At 43.4% G+C, this 19,455-nt stretch overlaps 1 protein-coding gene across 3 annotated transcripts in view; it reads left to right on the forward strand.

Annotated features, from left to right (window-relative positions):
- Positions 1-19,455, forward strand: part of LOC135394349 (uncharacterized) — a 104,312-nt gene that overhangs the window by 60,703 nt on the left and 24,154 nt on the right. For all 3 annotated transcript variants that reach the window (XM_064625052.1, XM_064625051.1, XM_064625053.1), the window contains 10 exons: positions 1,359-1,508; positions 1,728-1,819; positions 1,878-1,952; positions 6,467-6,567; positions 6,628-6,820; positions 8,752-8,913; positions 13,337-13,494; positions 16,049-16,258; positions 16,313-16,409; positions 16,463-16,550. In XM_064625052.1, the coding sequence (XP_064481122.1) occupies positions 1,359-1,508; positions 1,728-1,819; positions 1,878-1,952; positions 6,467-6,567; positions 6,628-6,820; positions 8,752-8,913; positions 13,337-13,494; positions 16,049-16,258; positions 16,313-16,409; positions 16,463-16,550 (1,326 nt within the window). The remainder of the gene's footprint in view (positions 1-1,358; positions 1,509-1,727; positions 1,820-1,877; positions 1,953-6,466; positions 6,568-6,627; positions 6,821-8,751; positions 8,914-13,336; positions 13,495-16,048; positions 16,259-16,312; positions 16,410-16,462; positions 16,551-19,455) is intronic.

The raw sequence follows: 19,455 nt of genomic DNA on the forward strand, positions 1-19,455 counted from the left end.
TATAATATGTACCATTTTTGGTTGAGTCACATGAGTGCATTCCGCAAATCAATACAAGCAATGTTGGGCACAAACAAGGGTCACGCATGAACACAACTTACATGTACGATTTATTGCAACGCAGAAGTAGTTGATGTTCAAAATTATCATCGGTGAGCTTCGCCCGTTGGGCTGAGAGGACGCCTAATGACCAGTGAGTGCCCCTTGTCAAGGTTGATAGAGACGGTGACCTTGTATCTCATACAGTACAAATCCAAACAGCCAATCCCTTGGTACTTTGTTGCTTGTTCAGAGGGTAGAGGCTATTTTTCTACCGCTTTTGCCCCATTCGTCCGAAAAATACCAGAGGGAGTGAAAAACAGAGATGGTAAACAAAGGTGACACCTCAACCAGGGTATGTCAACAACCATTCTTTTGCGTTCTTCGTGGGTGTCGATGTGACCTTCTTGTCATCGTTGAAGATGAATAGAAAAAAATCGGGGATTTTCCCGGATTCTGCAGGCACGGTCCTCGCTCAAGCTTTCAAGTTCCCGAACACGCAGTAACGCATAACGCCGTTACGCGTTAGTTGTTAAAAATGTAATGACGTTACGTTACTCATTACCTTTCTCCCAAATGTAATGCGTTACCGTATTTCACTACTCGAATGTAACGCGTTACCGGTAACGCACTACTTTGTAACGCGTTACTCCCCACCTATGGTGTAGTGCCACCTTTTCTTATTTTGCCCTTTGACTGTGCGACCTGACCTGTTACTGACCTGAATGACTGTATTTACTGCGTCCATAAGTCGAGGTCAGTCAAAAAGAGTGGAGTCCTCGTGGTTTGCCTCTGAAACATGCATTCACTGTTTGGAAATCGAGAGTCCATAAACTGGGGAAGGAAAACAAGGAAATTCTCGTCCCATGAGGTACGCTCTTCATAAAACGAGAAAAGTCATGAATTGAGGAACCGAGGGGGAAATTTGTGAATTGAGGGTTGAGTGCATGTCAGTGTCTGTGCTTCTGTAGGCATCATCAGTATTCTGCAACACGCTCAACCAGGAGTCATGCCTTCTTCATTATGTTACTTAGCAAAATGAAGCAGGCTTGGTGCCTGGTTGATTTTATTGTAGTTTTAGTGCAAAAATGCGGTAGGAAACTGCATTGCTTCTTCCACAGTTATTTGTAGCAAGAAATTCTGATTCTTGAGGTATTCTGCTGTTCTCAGTGTGATGCAGCAAAAATGCGTCAGACTTACAGCTCATATTTTTGACAGGGACACCTTATTTACGTCATTTTGCTTTTAGAAAAATAGGTATCTAATTTTATTGCAGTTCTTTTCAAAAAAAGAGATATCTGACTACATTTCTTTAACAGGGCTGCACGAAAGAGTTCCAGACACTTCTTGGGCTCAAGTATCACTACCCGCGCTGTAGCCAAGGAAGCTTCTACGAGTGCTGTCGTTGCGGTCTCGGCAACATCAAACATTCTTGGGCCATGCTTCGGCATCTGCGGTCTTGCTATCTGGTGAGCATTCCCTACTGGTGTATATGGGCACCCAGAAATGAAGTCTGAAATCTGTCTGAAGAGTGCTAAGTCTTGACATAAGCCTTGCACATTGATTCATGGCCATGCGTGGACATGGTAATGAGCCTCACACATTCTGTGTGTGAAAACAATGCCTGGAGCACCCAGTTTTAGCAGAAATGTTGCACAGAGAATTCTACTAAAGATGATTGCTTGCAGGATAGGCCAAAAGGCGACGTCAGCAAGAAAAGGGCAAGGGGCAAAATGCAGAGCCGAAGGCCTTGTGAATTGCACCAGAATACTGTTGACTTGTGAGTCTGCAAGACAGGGGAACTATTAGGAGAGTCTTATGATTAATTATACTTTCAGCCGGAAAAAACATTACGCGATGGAAATGCTGTACAAAGACTGGAGGCCTAGCAAGTGGGAGCCATTGCCCAAAAGGTAATGCATGAGGCCTAATGTGCTCCCCCATATGCAGACCCATCTCAAATGCCCAGCATGAACTAAAATAGCTGGACCTGATCCACAAGCCAAAATTGAGTGCGACACTCTAAGTCACATTATGGAAGTCAAAAATCTCTGAAAAAAATCCTTCATAAATCGAGGTTTGTAAGGAGAGGAAGAGCGCGAAAGTGCTAGACCGATAGGAAATGCATTGTGACGTGGGATTACATTTATTTTTGAAAATACTTTGTCAGCATGCTCTGCACCATTGTTTCTCCTGTGTCAATCGTGCTGAAGAGCGGCATTGGTAATCTAATGCTTGACTCGTAGTCCCTGTCCTCGAAGTAGCGTATTGCCCACGCATCCATTTCGAAGTTGGGCTCTAAAATGAGAGCTGCATCCATGACCGAGACCTGCCGGGACCTGCCATTAAACTTACAATCAAATCAAAATATAATAGACAAAAAGATAAAAAAGAAAGAAAATCTAGTACATATTAGTGTCAGGGGCTCAAATCTTGTCCCATTTGCACAAACATTTATTTGTTTATTTTACCCTTAAAGGAGCAGTCTAGAGGCCCACAACTTTGTTTCTGTTTTTGGTCAGTATGGAATGTTAGGCGGCCGAAAACAGTTTTCCCAAAATTAGTGCAACCGTAGCGAAATTGGGACGCCTGCATAGCTCCCCGAACCTCCCGTGCGCAAAACACCCTCCTTTGCCTTCACGATAGGCACGTGATGAGCGCCACCACGCGTGTCACTCAAGTGGAAAGGACGCTCCTCATTGGACCTGGGATCACATGATCGAGGTGAGCAACATCGCGCAGGCCGGAGCGTCTGCTACCGCTTCGGGGACTCCATGCGTTCTCCGGCTACGTGATGTCCGAAACGGAGTGTTTGAAGGCTGTCCACGACACAACCACGATTTTTTGGGACCGCAGACACCACGGGAAGAACGAGTGGTGCAGCCCGAAATTCACCGTGCTTGTACAACGAAAACCCCATGCTTCGGGACAGTATGCAGCCTGTCTGACCGTTTTCACCGCGCAGTTGGTTCAGTGACTAACAGGTGGCGCCACAATACCGCCGCCATCAGAGCCGTCGCTTGCTTTCTGCTACTTTGAATTCTGAGATTGCACAGAAGCCACGGATATATTACTCTTGTGATCGTAATCTTATTTTCTCAGGCTGCACATATGCTTTGTTTTTTTTAGAAAACGTGATATAAATCATACAAAGAATAGAAGTCAACAAGAAACAGCTCTCAATGTTCGTAGCAGACGGTTTTTCCTACGAACGAATGAGGGGCTCTCTAGCACCAACGTCACAGTAGAGCGGGTGTGGTCTGCAGTTGGAGCACTCCGGCCTGTCACCGCGGCAGCGATTTTCCAAATTAATTGCACCGTGGTGAAACAACTTTGAACAGAAATATTTTGTGGGAATGCTTTTCACATACTGCTTTATAAGATGACAGCAGTTTTTGGCCATGTTAGATACCTCTTTAATGCTCCTTTAAGGCCCAAACGGGCAATACAGAGGGGAGTGGTTAAAAAAATAAGAAATAAATAAGACATAGAACATTAAGAAATTACAGCAACAATTAGTATATCAGGTAGCCTTGATTATAGTAACATACAATAGCTGTTAGATCACGTATTATATAATATAAATGGCTGTGGTAACAACAGAAAAATAGGTTACATAATAACAACAAACTAAAACAACAACAATATGATATTACATGTGATAATACAACTTACAATGAAGAAAAACCTGATTTACATTCTTGTGCAGTGTTAGATATGGCATGATGAAATTGAGAGTGATGTCTGTAATCGATCTGGGAAGGCGGTTCCACTCTTCTGATGTGCGAAAAATAAATGACTGATGACACACTTCCGTTCGACATGATGCAATTCCAACTTTGTGTTGGTGATCTGTGCAGGATGATAAATATGATGGTGGAAGTAGTAGGTCATTGCGTAAGTATGGTATGTGATGAAAGATTTTATGAAACAACGAAATACTCAGAATCCTACGGCAAGCTGCGAGAGGGGGTAGTTGTAGCGTGCTTTTCATTGATGTCACACTTGCTATGCGATTGTAATTTCGGAGGATGAAATGCGCTGTATTATTTTGGATGAGCTCGATTGAGTTAATAAGAGAAATGGAGCAGGGTTCCCATATTGATGCAGCGTACTCGAGCTGACTGCGTACTAGTTTCTTATACAGTGTTAGTTTTAGAGAACTGGGGGCGCTTGAGAAGTTGCGACGGAGGTAACCTGACATACAGTTTGCATTACTAATTATGGTATTTATGTGTTGTGACCAATTAAGAGATTAATTTATATGGACACCAAGGTACCGGTGTGATGAAACTGGTTCAAATGGGGTATTATTAAGGTAGTAGGAAGGTGCTAAAGTAGTAGTTCGAGAGACACATAGAGCTTTGCATTTGCTAGTATTTAGTTCCATTAACCACGTTTTACACCAATTGGAGACTGCTGTTAGGTCGTTCTGCATTGAGGAAATTAGTCAGTGGCATCCTCAATAGCTTTGGCGGTGCTCTACGCATGAGCACCATTGTGTAGTGCAGCATGTGCCCGAATCACTACAGAAGCCATTGAGGCATCACTGGGTAATTTCCCCATTGTACATGCAAGTGGGTCTTGAACTCTCAGATTTCTGATTGGGTATGTTACGTGATAGCCAGTCCTTGTTGTCCTTGTTGCAGACTACACTGCCCCGATTAAGTGAACTGAGTGATACAGCTCATACATGCTCATTCTCTCGAACATATTTCCTGCTCGTTCATGCATGGGGCAAGTGACATATCATATAAGGATTCAAGGAAGGCAAGTAGGTGAGCCATCTGGGAGTCGCACACATTATGCCTTCAGTTCCCAGGAATCAATTAAATTCGGGCTGTTCAGTAGCAAATGTGTTGTGTTGAAAATAAAGTTGTTGTTGTTTGAGATTTGTGTTGTACCCAGGTGGTCCCGGCCTGAGGTGTCTCATGATACGATGTAACTATTCTTGAGAGCTATACAATATGTTGATGCATATAGGATTCATTTTCCTCTCTCTCTCTCTCTCCTTTTTTTTCCATCTCCTTTACTTCCTTTTGTTGCACAGTGGGAAACAGGTTACGCAAATTAAATTTGTTGCAAAGATGCTTCTTCCACTGTTGGTAAAAACAGTAGCGGAACTACTAGTATAATTCACTATGAAAAATAAGTGCCACTAGCATTGCTATACACGATACAACTGCCACAGAGAAAGTAGTTCTAACCTTCAAACACTTCCAAATAACTGAGACAAGGCCTCAGACTGTCAAAATTTTACTGGATCCCCAAATAGTCATGGCTTGAAGTCATGGAGGCTTGGCTTGTCTATATTAGTGCAAGCATGTGCTCCTGCACCTACATTTCTGGGCTTTGTAGCACAACTTTTTCAGCACAACTTATTGAAGTGCATGAAAAAAAAAGCACACTCAAATACAAGGTGTATGTAAAACATGTTATAGTTTTCATGCATATGATGAAGGGTATGCACCACAAGAAGCCTTATGTTGGAAACCAACATGCAACACATTTGCCTTGGACTATGGTGACTGATGATGGACATAGCAGTTTCCCGCGTGAAAATCTTACCACATAAGATGCTATTGTTTCAGTATATATATTTGTGCTGACATCGACTGCCTCACCTATATGTTTCCAGTAACAACAACAAGGACAGCTACATATTTAATGATGATGATTGGGGAGTTTCATTGCCATGAGCGATGCTCTACCCCATTGCTGGTGGTAATGTGACGAGATATACAGTAGAACCTCCTTGTAGTGAAGGTGGTCAGGCCACTAAAAAAACTGCATCAGTATCTTCTCTACATCACTAGTTCGTGGCTGGGGTTTCGACAGATTGGGACTGCAGGTTTACTTCACTATAACCAAATCTTCACTATATCCAGGATCACAATATAGACGTCCTTCTGTAATAATGAGTCACCTCGGAGTGAGGACAGAAGTCCTAAAATCACCCCTAAGCTTTTTGTTTCCAGTAAATTTCTTTCCTTCACAGGCAGATCCTGTGGAATCCCCTGGATCTCTCAGTAGGCACACTCTGCGACATTGTATAGTAGACTTCGGGACTAGTTCTTCTGCAAATACTGTACATATACGTAGACATTTTTGCGAGAACTTAATTTTTGCTAATTTTCCACGAAATTAGAGTCCTGTGACGTAAGTGACACCCCTAAGCACTCTTTGGTGCAGGATCAATGTTCTGCGAAATATTCCTTTAGCATGCCTCCATCCGAATTTGCGAATTATTAAGACAGCAATATCAACCACTTGCTATACAGTAACCATTATTACTATACTTCCATCTACTTCAGCTTTGTGAATTCTATTTTTGGGGGGTTGGAACAAGGGCCGACTTGCGTCCAGTTTATTGCAGTCTATTAATAGTACTACCCGAATGTGTCTCATACCCCCGTTTGATGTGCAGTGATGCGGAGCTGTATTTACCTGTATTCCGGGAATCTCCAGCGTTGCGCTTGGGTGATGTGACCTGGAACACAATGAAACTCTTTGAAGTATCACACCAAAGTAGGTCTGCTCTACTCATCCCAAGTATTGTGGAAAGAAAACTGTGTCCTTTATTCGCAGAAGCACATACCACACTTTTTGTCGGTGGAGCCGTGTGGGCAGCTGCATGGTGTCCAGTGCCAGATGATGAGGAGCAGTGGGTGGCACTGGCTTGCTGTCCAGATCCTGATGCAGATTGGCCCCTTGTTACGGTTGATCCACTTCCTTGCACCAGAGGCCTCCTTCAAATTTGGTGTTTGGGGAAGCTCAATGGGTACAGCATTTTTGGAAATGTTTGTGTGCAGCTTATTGGCTTGTAGATAGGTTGTTTTGCCTGTTTGCCACCAAAGTTGCCAGCAACAGATATGCACATTTAGAATTTGCATTGTCAGAACATCACAAGTAGAACACAATAACGTGGCAACATGGACGTCGACGCAAGACGGGAAATTTAATTTTGTTGCTTCGTTACTGAGCCTTTATCATTCTTGTCGGTAGTTGTGAACTGTAAGCGCCTGCATAGCTTTTCATCTGCATGCAAATTTTGATGTCAGAAAGGCTTCTATTATGCGACATTAGTTTATAAAAAAAAGTATACCATATAATGAACAAATATGGTAACAGGATCAGGGTGTCGAACAGAGATTCAGGTTCTAGGATTTTGGTTCGGTTCAGTTTTGGGGTGCAGAAATAACGGTTCAAACCATGCATAGCCAGTTTATTCTGCTTCATAACGGTTCAGTGCCAACATTCTCTGGTAATATGCTGGAGCTATGAAACAGGATGCAAGCTTTCCCACAAACACATTAAGTCAACAGCGTTTTGTCATCAAGCATTGATTTATTTAAGATATGCGTGATGAGTTGATGACAATGCAAGCGTGAACACGCATTGTTGAACGAAAGCAGAAGTAAGTAAGTGAATGTTAGTAACATAATGAATACATCTTTTATTAGTATACATAGTACCTACTTTTTATGGTGCCCAAGTCACCACCGGCGTACAGTAGGCGAATCAAAGTCGCAAAGAAATTAAAACAAGTTTTTTCCACAAAGTTAGAAACACGACTCACAGCTGGGTTCCTGACCCAAACACAAACAGTCAAAGCTCATGACCAAAAGGGAGGAATATGTTTAATAGAAATTATAGAAAAGAAGCATTACAAAAGGAATACAAGCATCGTGTACTACATTCGCATTTAGAGGGAATTGTGAACAACATTTGCAGCATATGAGGCAGTTTTAACCCTCGACTAGGGTGTCTTTCACACCTTTCATATCATCCTTGTCCAAGCTCCTTAAAAAAAAAGGTACTGAACTGTTTGCCGAACTGGTTCGGAGCAGTGCTTTTGATTAGTTCTGGTTCAGATTCAGTTGCAAGATGGCAAAACAATAGCTGTTGTGTTGGGTTCGGTTCGGTTCTAGCTTGGGAAAAAATAGTGGGTCAGTTGCGGTTCGGTTTGATTCCGGTTCGACACCCTGAAGGAGATGTTGAAATGATCTCCTACTTCTGGCATTATTGAATCCAGGTACCACACCTAGTTGGTGGTTATTAGACAATACCTGATTTTATAATCAAATCTCACAATCATTTACCTTGAACAATCAAAGTTTACATTGGTTACAATGGTGAACAATTTTGACTAAAGCAATCCACAACCTGTCATTCAGTGACACGGCAGCTAGTGAAATGTCCGGGGGCATACACAGCAAAATTTCATAGTTGCCCCATGATGTAAAGCCACAAATTATTAATAATTTAATATTATTCCAACAAAATTGCGTTAAATGGAGTACCAGTCTCATTTTAAAGGATTTCTGAAAATGTTTATTGCAGTGAGTGAAAAACTTGCTTGTCACATTTTTGTTGTTTACCAGACAACAGAAAGTAGGAAACTATGGAAGGAAGATGCTGACAGTGTCTGCAGTGCTTCCCAGCAATGGATACTTTTGACTGTTCCTCATGGTAATGCACATGAGAAGCATGGCATGGCAGAATGAAATGTAATGGCAGATTGCAGTTGGCTACATTTTTTTTCTGTTTTACGTCACAATCACGAAAAAGCTGACATCACAATCACACCAGCAAAGACTGGAATTGAACACAGAAAGCTGGCACACATTTTATTGTTGCTACATTGTGTGTAGTACATGATTTTGAGTTTCTTTTTACTAAAACATACTAATAATACCTGTCTTCCTAAAGGTCAGAGTGCAACCCTAAACTTGCACTTCTATTGGGCCATGACTGGGGTCTCATTACGGACATTGCATGGTGCCCTTCGGGCTGTTGGGAGCCACCAGGCACGGGACACAGGTTGGGTCTGCTTGCCTTGGCTTGTGTGGATGGCAGTGTGCGGATCATAAGGTGCGTATCCTCTGATTACCGTGCAAAAATTAAAGGTGGTGAACATGAAGTGTCCAGTCGCTTGTCTTGAACATTTAGGCAAACAATGGGTGCGTCTGAATAGTGATGAGTCACACATGCCGTCACGGTGTACGTCACATGTGTGCCTTCGAGCCAAAGTGTTCGTGCGAGAACTCCGAGCATTGCTACGTGCGCCATCTGGTGCTGGCCGTATGCAACGTGTACGGTATTTAATAAAAAAAGACTCCAGAGGGCGCATAGAATGAAGCACGCGAGCAGAATCTGCTATAATAGCAATAAATTCTCAGAATTCAGCATGGACACCCAGACAATTATGGCATTTTTAATTGGCTTACACTTTATCTACATGCGCACAAAGAATGATGCAGACATCCTAGACAAGGCGTTTAGAAGTCGTGAACAAATACTGATGGAAGGATTAAAACTAAGCAGAGAATAGTGCAAAACGCTCCCGAAAGGAGCACCCCGAAAGCGAGATAATGAGAACTCTGCTGCTGATGCAGTACCGGGATTTGGCTTGCTGCACATTTATCCTGCCCAAGGCATCCTGCAATCGTCGATCATGACTCTCATGCAACGTCGTGAGCAAGCATTGTGTTCGGACAACTTATCCAAGGCTGAAAGCAACAATCCCCCACGAGGAGCGTTTAGTATTCGCAAATAAATCGTAAAACCCTTGGAGAAGCTCAGTCAGCTTTTGCATTTTGTTTAAGATTTCCACTTCAGTATTTGTTGGGGTCTGGCAGCAACCGCGCCTCACATGTGGCTCATCACTGATCACCTCATCCTCTGGATCTTCCTCCCGATTTTCTAGATCTTCCAACCGATCTTGCAGCATTTCTCATTCTCGTGAAGAGGTGTGAAAACTTGTGTCACTTTACAATTAACTAAAGATCGAAGGATAAAATGTTTAGTGCAAATACGTATCTAATGTGAGACACTAAACTCACAAGTGTAATTGTTTCGCGCTGTTGGTGGAGAGTGAGGAGGTACACTCGAACGGATTGGCTGTGTTTCTCTGCCGGCAAGCCGCTCTGTGCTTGGTGCTTGCCTGCTTGGGAAGGCAGCGTGCAGCGGCGCGTGGGCGATATGTATGTACCTTGCGGTTCAAGACAGACTCATCTCCACTCCATTGTGCATGCACCGGTGTTAGTTCCCCTTACTTGAACTCTCACAGGAACGAAATATGTCAGAACGGCTAACCTAACTGACCCTCGTGCCAGACTCTCAGAGCCACACCAATCGTCCCCAAATGTGTGTGAGTGCACGTATGAAATCTAGACCCATTACACGAAATAAGCATGCTCACATATAAAAAAGTGACAGTTGTCAGATGAGAGTACTATGAGATCCCATGCCATATGGAAAATAAAGTGACACGAAAATTCAGCTGTCCAGTCTCGCAGAATATGTTCGCGTACATGCCGGACCATGGCCGGCGTTGTCAAGCCCGTACCCGGCCCGGGCCCGGTGGTTGAAACCCGAACCCGGCCCGCGGGCCGGGCCAGGCTCGGGCTTTCGGGTAAGCCCAGGCCCATGCAGTGCTCTAGCTCACAGTACAAAAGCATTTCTGCTACCTTGGTAGTAGAAAAAGCTGGCTCTCCGTGCCCTTTTAAGCGATCATGCAATTGAAAATATATAGTCACTCCACATCTTCGAAACCTCCTTCTCGAAAATTTTTTCTCACCTCACCTCACCTCAATGCGAGGGCGCCGCGTGATGCGAGGGCACCCTCACCCTCATCTGCCGTCGTGAGGATGCCCACCTCTGGGCAATGCTATCTTCTTCCTACTAGCATCAAATTCACCCTGTACAACTCTCTGTCCCTGTCCCACTTGAACTGCACCCACTTAGTACTATAGGGCACAACCACTATCACAAATAAGAACAAAATATATGCCTTACAGAAAAAGGTATTACATGCGATGTGTACTAACAGTTGTGTTGTCCGTACAGCTGACCTATTTAAGAAATATACAACTATAAATATGTTTAAGTTGTACATCGTAAGTGTACAACGTCAGGTTACTTGAGTGTTATAAGAAGGAAACTGCAAAAAATACAACTAACATAAGTACCATGGATTGTCTTTATCAGACTTTATATATGTACCCCGGTGGACGATCCGGTATGTCCACAGGTCTCGTACGAATTATGGTATACAGAGTCTGTGCAATACACTACCACGGATTCTAAACCATTGCAGACCTCACATAAACAATTGCAGCAAATTTGTGAGTGGTAAAGGCGGTTGGGGAGTCTGCGAAACTGTAAGGCTTTTCTCGTAAACTTTTTTTTTTCATTTATATTTGCTGTTGTGTCATGTTTCAATTTGTCAGTGTTTCTAATATCACCTTGTAGTGCCATTTGTTCTTGTTGTACATAGCAATATGAAATACTATAATTTACTAAGATGGGTAGAAATCCAGCGAACCGGTAGAGATGTAGGAAGGGAGTTGCCTCAGGACAGAAGCCGCCAGAAGCCGCCCCTTCCTATAATTTACTTTACTCCTGTTTTCCTACATAGTTATGTGTTTAGCATTGTTCCCGCGACAATTGTTTTTGTAGATGCTGCCTCCTTCTAATGTTGACCGGGGTCGGCGGGTTCGTCAAGCTGCCTCTGCAGCTTTTTTCAGCTACCCCGCCCATTGTACTGAATGGGGAATAAACTAAATAAATGAAGGAATAAACGTATATGTGTATGTGCAGTAGAATCCCAGTGATACGATCACAGTATTTTTGTGAAAGCCTGAGCCAGGAACGGCTTAGGACATGTTACGTTTTGGGTTAGTACAAACACCTTTCTGGGTTGCTACGATTATATGAACAAGCAGCCGCTGTCAGGGCCTGCGCATCACTCGTACTTGCACCGAAAACTGCACTTCATGAATCGGCTATGCTGCATCAGCCGTCTCCCTCTCCGGTTACACCGTCGCTGCGTAGCCAACGACGCGTGGCACTGGAAACGCGAGGCCGATCTGTTGCAGTCGCCACAGGCGGAAATCTTTTGGATTGCTGACAAAGGATGTTTGAGGAGAGACATAATACTAGAGATGGGACGAATCCGTAACTTTCCGAATCCAAGGAAGGTTCTGTGAAACCAGGAATATTACGAATCTCGAATCTTTCGAATCCTTTCTTAAAAAAAGCCTTTGAAAAGAAAAAAAGAAAAACTCTTCTATTGAAAACTGCTTTGAAGCAGAAGTTGATATCTTTGTTTAATGAAAAACAAATCAAATAATAGTTGACTTTCAGGAGAAAACATACCCACATACTTCTTAAATGTAATTTATTTAACATGTTGTTCATCGACTACACGAAGTATGTAAACTCTCAGGTCTGAATTCTTTCCATAAAACCAAGAAACAATCAAAAGCAAAACCATGTTACTTTGAAAATTGTAATGTCTGAGCTTTATGCTGTGATTTTGGCGTGCCCTAGCCCCGCCGGTCAATCAGGCTTTCGGCGCACTCTGGAGGCACCAATTTTACAAAGAAACAAACATTGTTGATGGATTCGAAAGATTCGATTCGCCATTTTGGGCACTGGGATTTGGATTCCAGAATGAATTCAGTGACTGTGGCCTCACTAGCTGCATTGCCTGGACGCTGTTTGATTCACCAACAGGAACCCAAGCAACAAAAGTTTGAAGCAACAGTTCAGACCCAGCTGATATTCTTATGTCTAAGGAGTGTTTGCCGTTAGCCTGCTTTGCCAGTTGCTGATGTGCAGAAGGACACTCTTTAAGTTAAATGCACAGTATCTTCACTTCATTAGTCAGCTCCATCGTTATTACATGCAATTAAAATTGATACACCCCAATGCAGGGCACATAGAGGGACAGGACACACACACAGAGCACTAAAAAGAACTTTGTGTATGTAAGCCAATTTGAGTAAAAGTGATAACTGGAGTGTATCAGTGTTACTGATTTTAATATGTTTGACCTACCAGTCAAGCTTTTAATGCTTTTTAAAGGACCAAAATTATCCCCAAATGAAGATGTCAGGCTTAAGAGGCTCATTATCAAGGTTCTGCAAATTTGAATAGTTTGGAAGCAGGGTTCGTAAGCTTGAAAATGCCACAGGAGAAGGTTTACAACAAAGTGAGTGCCACTTCATAGGAAGATTCATATGAATTTGTCATGAATGCATGCTCTATGTCAGTATATATGATTATGTATGCATTTGGTTCAGTCATATAACTGTTTGCTTCGTAGTGTTTGCTTCAGTTCTACATCTATACACTTGTTATTCGCTATGGTTTTAAAATGACTATTCACACAGTTCACCTTTATGCTACATAGTATTAATTGTCGCTGTGGAAAAGGTTAATCTATGCAACAGGTGCAGTGTGCTCTCTTCCCTCACGTGGATAAACCTTTTTTGGTTCTCCTTTTCAGTGTGCCTCATGAAATGCCTACTGTTGGTGATATTGTTGTGCGTGGGGGAGTTGTTCCATCAGTGACGCTGGAGTCTCCTGCTGGAGCTTCGCTATGTGCTCGATTAGCATGGTATCCTGCAAGACACCATTCGTTGTTTGCTGCTGGATATGGTAATGGTAGGTACATACCAGATTTTCTAGACTCGAGGGTCTCCTGGACAAACCTTCAGACGAGGGGTGTAGGGGGGGATGAGCTCCGTAGTGGTAGGCATGAAGTTGCCCGTATTAATGGCTGTGCTGATAAAATCAAGCGTAAGACTTTGGAAAGGTGTTTCAAGAGGGCTGGATTGTTCAACCGTCCCCGACCATGGCTTGTGGGGCCAGCTATGACACAGAAACGGGACACGAAACGGGACCCCGTTTCGTCCACGTGTTCGTGAACCTTCCATTTTTCTGTAACCGGTCTGTAGCCTAGATCACAACATTCACATAATCCCCTCCACACTCTAACAAAGCAGCCATTCACTCCGGCCGTAGAAGCCCGTACGGAACCTTTCTTCCCTCGGGGCTGTTGACCCACAATTCGCATGAACCTTTAAACACGTCACACCTAACCCTTTAAATACCATGCCAATGATGAGGACGGTGCCCAGAAGAAGAACAGTCTCTGTTTGAAATATCGGCGGCTTCTGTCCTGAGGCAACTCCCTTCCTAGGTGACAAAATTGTTTGACAGGTTTTTCCAGTTTACCAGTGGCAGACTGAGACAACAGTGGCAATGTGGAGAATATTGTAGATTCTCTCCCTCGAATCCCGGTGCTCCTTGAAGACGTTAAAGGGACCATGAAATGATTTTCGCGAACTCTGAGTACTCTGCCTGAAACGGTTCTCATGATTCCTTACTACCATACGCACATCGACTTTTAACCATATTCAATGCACCGGGGGTGCAGTTACCGTGCAAAAATAGCCGGGCGTGACCGCTGGATACATCCCTTCGAAGCAGGCTTACGTCATCAACATCCAGTCCTCACAGCCAATTGTGGATGCCCGGGAGCACACACCCCGCGGGACCATGTGGGTGCATGGTTTCGGTTTGAACAACGACGACGACTTATATCTGCCGTCGAAATCTGTAGAAATATGGCGAAACGCAAATTGTCAGCGATGTAGGAAGAGGTTATGTGAGGCACATCGTCATCGACATCGTCATCATCATTATGTGAGGCAATCGTTGCGTACGCAGCAGCTCCCAAAAGGCCACTGACAGAGACATTTTCTGATGAAGAAGCACCTCAGAGAGGAAAACATGCTCCGGCAACCATGCTTACAATCAATGGCTACGTTATACTTCTGGTAAGATTCTGTATCAACGATTAGATACGATCTTAGCTCCAGGTCAAATAAAAACATGTTTCATGGTGAAGTTTGCAAACTTGCTTGCAAATTTTGCCATTTGCTTGCAAAAGACTGTGTATGATGTCATGGCCAGTTCACCTTGCAGGCGGGTCGTAGCAGCCACTTTTCACGGCTGTGGTTAATATAGAATGTTTTCGCTATTTGAACAATTTTCAACTTCATATTTCACAGGGTGAATGCTTTAGTACAGAGGAACAAATTGAAAATGATCGTAGGCTTGTCAAATATCCTTTCATGGTCCCTTTAACATGCTTATGAATGTGTACGGGGACAGTGCTACACTGGCAGAAAATAGTCTCAGTGTGCTGTCCCATGGTCATGTAGTAAGGCAGTCATGCAGAGACAGTTTTCCGAGGTTTTGGGATATAGGCTCTGGTGGAAAGGTAGACCTGGTGGAAAGCTAAAGGTTTTGGCCATTGACTACAATTTTGACAGCTCAGTAATTCAGATTGAGGGTTCTTAGCAGTCCAAAAAGTCAGTCGGGGACTATATTGCTCAAAAACGTGAAAGAAGGCATATCCCAAATATTTGGAACAGTGCTTAGTGCGTCTAAAATATTGTTCCTGAGAATTGCGACCACAATCGTCTATCTTCTTAAACTGCATGAAGCCGCTCTAGCATAGACTGCTCAGTTGTCCAAATATCTATTTTTTTGTGGCATTCTGAGCAGGTAATACATTGACAATGTTCACCGCTGTGGCTGCCACTTGTGTAGGGCCTTTGTTGTCATTCCTGCTTTCACTTTAGCCATCGTGACACCCATAAAAGCTGTAGATGATATCCTCATCATTAATAGTTACATTATCATCGCGATATGTAGTACATTTGTGTAACACTGTGGGGAACAATGTCTTCCTACATGCCCGAAAACTCATGTGGAGACGAGAACAGGGGGTGTCTGTTCACTATTGTGGTCATTGTCATTTGAACTGCCTTGATGGATGTCTTGATGAAACTATCACATCACAATTTTCTACCATTGAGGTCATAGCAAGCTTTGCCAACAGAAATGGGAACTGCCATTTTTGTGACACACTCATATCCGAGGAGACACCGCAACAGAGGAGACACTGCACAGACTGCAACAGAAAACAAAAGGAAGGTTAGAGGTGGCACGCACTCGTGGAGGGTAATTGATATCACCAGACTCTACAGCATGGAAACTTCGTTACAGTGACTGTAGATAATTAAATGACTTTGTTGCTCCAAAGCAAAAGATACATTGTTTTTAAAATGTGCTGATAGTATGGTGGCTTCAAAGAATTTGTTACATTCATGTTCATTATATATCAAGATTTAATGTGGTTTTGCAGGTATGGTGTCTTTGTTTGACCTTGAAACGAATAGTGTCCTCCTTCGTGGAAGTGCACCCGATGGCTCCTCCTCGCTGCAGCCTTGCCAAGTGATACAAGCCCATGTGGCTGCCATCACTGGCCTTGCCTGGAGTCACTGTACACACGAGCCATTCCTTGCGAGCGCTTCCATCGACCGGTCAGCCAAGCTGTGGTCCATGAACGATCCAGGTAGGCTAGACGAGACGATTGCATAAGGAGTAACAACAACAGTGCATATTGCAGCTGCACCAGTGACACTCTTCCGGCGAGGCATGCTGCGGAGCCTAGCAATGTGCCAACACTGGAATGGAATGTTCCTGGCTGGAGATGAAACATACACGTATGTGTTTGCATTGCGGTGAACAGCCATCCTCCATTTCAATTCTTCTTCAGGAATTCTCGTGTGGTCACTTTGTACAAGGAAAATGGTTATTTCAACTATGTACCAAAGTCACTCATGTCAAACAACTGTACCAGCTGGGTGAGTAAATTCTCAATCTTGACAAGGCGCAATTAGCGTGGTACGACTTGTACTTGATGAATCAAGATTATTCCTACAGCAGAGACTTGTCCTGTCACACTGTGTGCTTATTTTATAGACCGAAGCAGTAACAAACTTCTAGTCAAAGGGGGGAGGGGGGGGAATATGTTTATTCAAAGGGATTGTAAGTAGGGCCCTGTGTTTTAGGGTTAAATCAAATAAAACTTTTTTTACTCCCCAATGTGCATCATCATCAGTTCGCCACGTAAAGTAAGACAACCATGAAAACTAACCTGGCAAAGTGCCAACTCAGCCTCCATTACGTGTACTGTAGAACGCTAAGCTCTGTACATTCAGTACGGCCGTTCTGCATCTCATGTACATCTAACGGGCTAGAAGCGCTCTTTTTTTGATTTTCCACCCGATATTGCCAGATATTACCCCATTTTACGACTCCTGAAATACACACTTTATATATACAGGGTATTTCAAAAAATGTGTCATTCGGACTTTATAAAAAAACAGTGCAACGGAAAAATACGGGGTAAACGGCATTTGTGTGGCAACTGAATTTGCCATCTTTAAAAAATATTTTCATTTGATTTTAATTAAAAGAAATCGAATTTCTTTAATTGAACTCCAAAATTTCCCAAGTCAACCTAACGTTTTTTTTTACAGAATTAGAGAGCCCGTAGCGAACTTAGTCAGATCCACCAAGAAATTCGCTCGATATTGCAAACAGAACTGCCCCAAAAAAGTCCCGAAATTGAGGCTTCAGAGTTTCGGGTATTCAACGGCGCACAAAATCAGTCGCAAAGACGCGCGGAGAGCCTGACATGCTCCTGCCCCCCACAAAGCTAGTCCCCGAACCGGCGTGCAGCACAAGACGTGCCGATAAGACGTTGTGACATTGCACCATACGTTGATAAGCGGCAAACAAAAATGATTCCGCCTCTTTTTTCCCGCCCTCTTTTTTTTTTTACCTTCTTTCATGGGGGCAGGAGCATGTGCTGCTTTGCACATCTTTGCGACTGATTTGGTGCGCCGTTGGATACCCGAAACTTTGAAGCCTCAATTTCGGGAATTTTTTTGGGCAGTTCCATTTGCAATATCGAGCGGATTTCTTTGTGGATCTGACTAAGTTCGCTACGGGCTCTCAAATTCTGTAAAAAAACCGTTAGGTTGATTTCGGAAATTTTGGAGTTCAATTACAGAAATTCAATTTATTTTAATTAAAATCAAATGAAAATATTTTTGCAAGATGGCAAATTCAGTTGCCACACAAGTGCCGTTTACCCCGTATTTTTCCGCTGCACCCTTCAGGTGCGGTTGCTCATGAACATTTATAATGAGGCTGGGTAATTACGAGAGGTACGTGAATATTGAAATTTTGGTATTCCAACGTCTCGAATATGTCAGCTTTTTCAAAAATTTTACCAGCTTATGTAAGCTGTTCCGAAGCCGTCGAGCCATCATGGAATTCGTACGTCGCCGTAACGTTGACAAGCATAGATCATCCAAGAGATACAAAGGCATGCACAAAGCCTTGGGGAACTTTATTCTCATACATGAACACATCACTAAATGTTCGCTAACCGAAACTAGCCGAATACTGCATAGCTGATAAAAGAGAGAGGACGCTAACAAGCTGGTGCATACTTGAAGAAGGAGGAACCAGAGACACGGAGGAGATTGGGACGGACACAACAATTCTCAAACACAGCAAAGATTTCATTGACAACAACCCACTATACAGTCAAGCTCCTTTACAACGAAACTCAGGGGACAGCAAAAAAAATTCGCAGTAAAGGTATTTTCGTTAAAAAGGATGTCCATTATTGGACCAATAGGGCTCCAGCGGGACCGCAAAAAAATTTGCTGTAGTGGTATTTTCGTTAAAAAGGTGTTCGCTATAAAGGAGTTTGTCTGTATATTCAAAAACCTCCGAAGGGGAGGAAGAGGAATGAGAGAGGGTTGACTAACACAATTGCCTCGTGTGGCTATCTCTACAGATTCACGAAGCATTCTTCGCCAGGTCACTCTTTCCCTACGCAAAACAGAGGTTTCCGCGAAGAGAGCTTCACAGTTGTTACATTCCCGGAGATGTTGAACTAATTCGTTTGACACGTGGGTCCTTTCTGTGCTAAGGACATGTTCCCTAAGATGGTCATTCAGACAGCGTCCTGTTTGACCCACATAGCACATGCCACAAGCAAGGGGTATACAATAGACCACTGAGTGGTTACAGGAAACAAACGGATGACGGTGGGTGACATTACAACCACGGTTCACAGAGGAGAAGGGGCAAAGCTTGCTTAATTTGCAGACATTTGAAAAAACAATGACAAAAAACAACACAGACAGGAGGACACGACTTTGGCAGCTCAACGACGACCCAGTTCAAATTCAAAAACAAACCCTTATACCGATGGCACTTGGTCCGATATGGGACATGACACTTTTACAATTGAATTTCAGTTTCATATGCAATTGAAGATTCCGGAACATTGTCAATTCCATAGCACTTCCGCAAAATTTCGTGGAATTCATCGCGGAATCCTTCGTTTGGCACGGAATTTCGTGAATCCCTTATTTTACTCGAGATTTCGCGGCATTTTGCACGGACTCGACTGAATCTAAGTGCGGCTAGGACGAGACACAAGGGAGAGACAACGACAGGACAGGCCTGTCCTGTCGTTGTCTCTCCCTTGTGTCTCGTCCTAACCGCATTTAGATTCAGTCAAGTCATGTACCAACTAGCCCAGCAATCAACGCTTTTTTGCACGTAGTTTCGCGGAAATCCGATTGGGTCGAAGGATGCGATTGGCGCGATGTGGACGTTACTACGACCTGTAGCATCTCAGCAGAAAAATTGCATGCGCACGCAAAAGAGCAACAGATAAAC

This window comes from Ornithodoros turicata, chromosome 5 (genome assembly GCF_037126465.1).
Source record: "Ornithodoros turicata isolate Travis chromosome 5, ASM3712646v1, whole genome shotgun sequence".
Classification (NCBI taxonomy): domain Eukaryota; kingdom Metazoa; phylum Arthropoda; class Arachnida; order Ixodida; family Argasidae; genus Ornithodoros; species Ornithodoros turicata.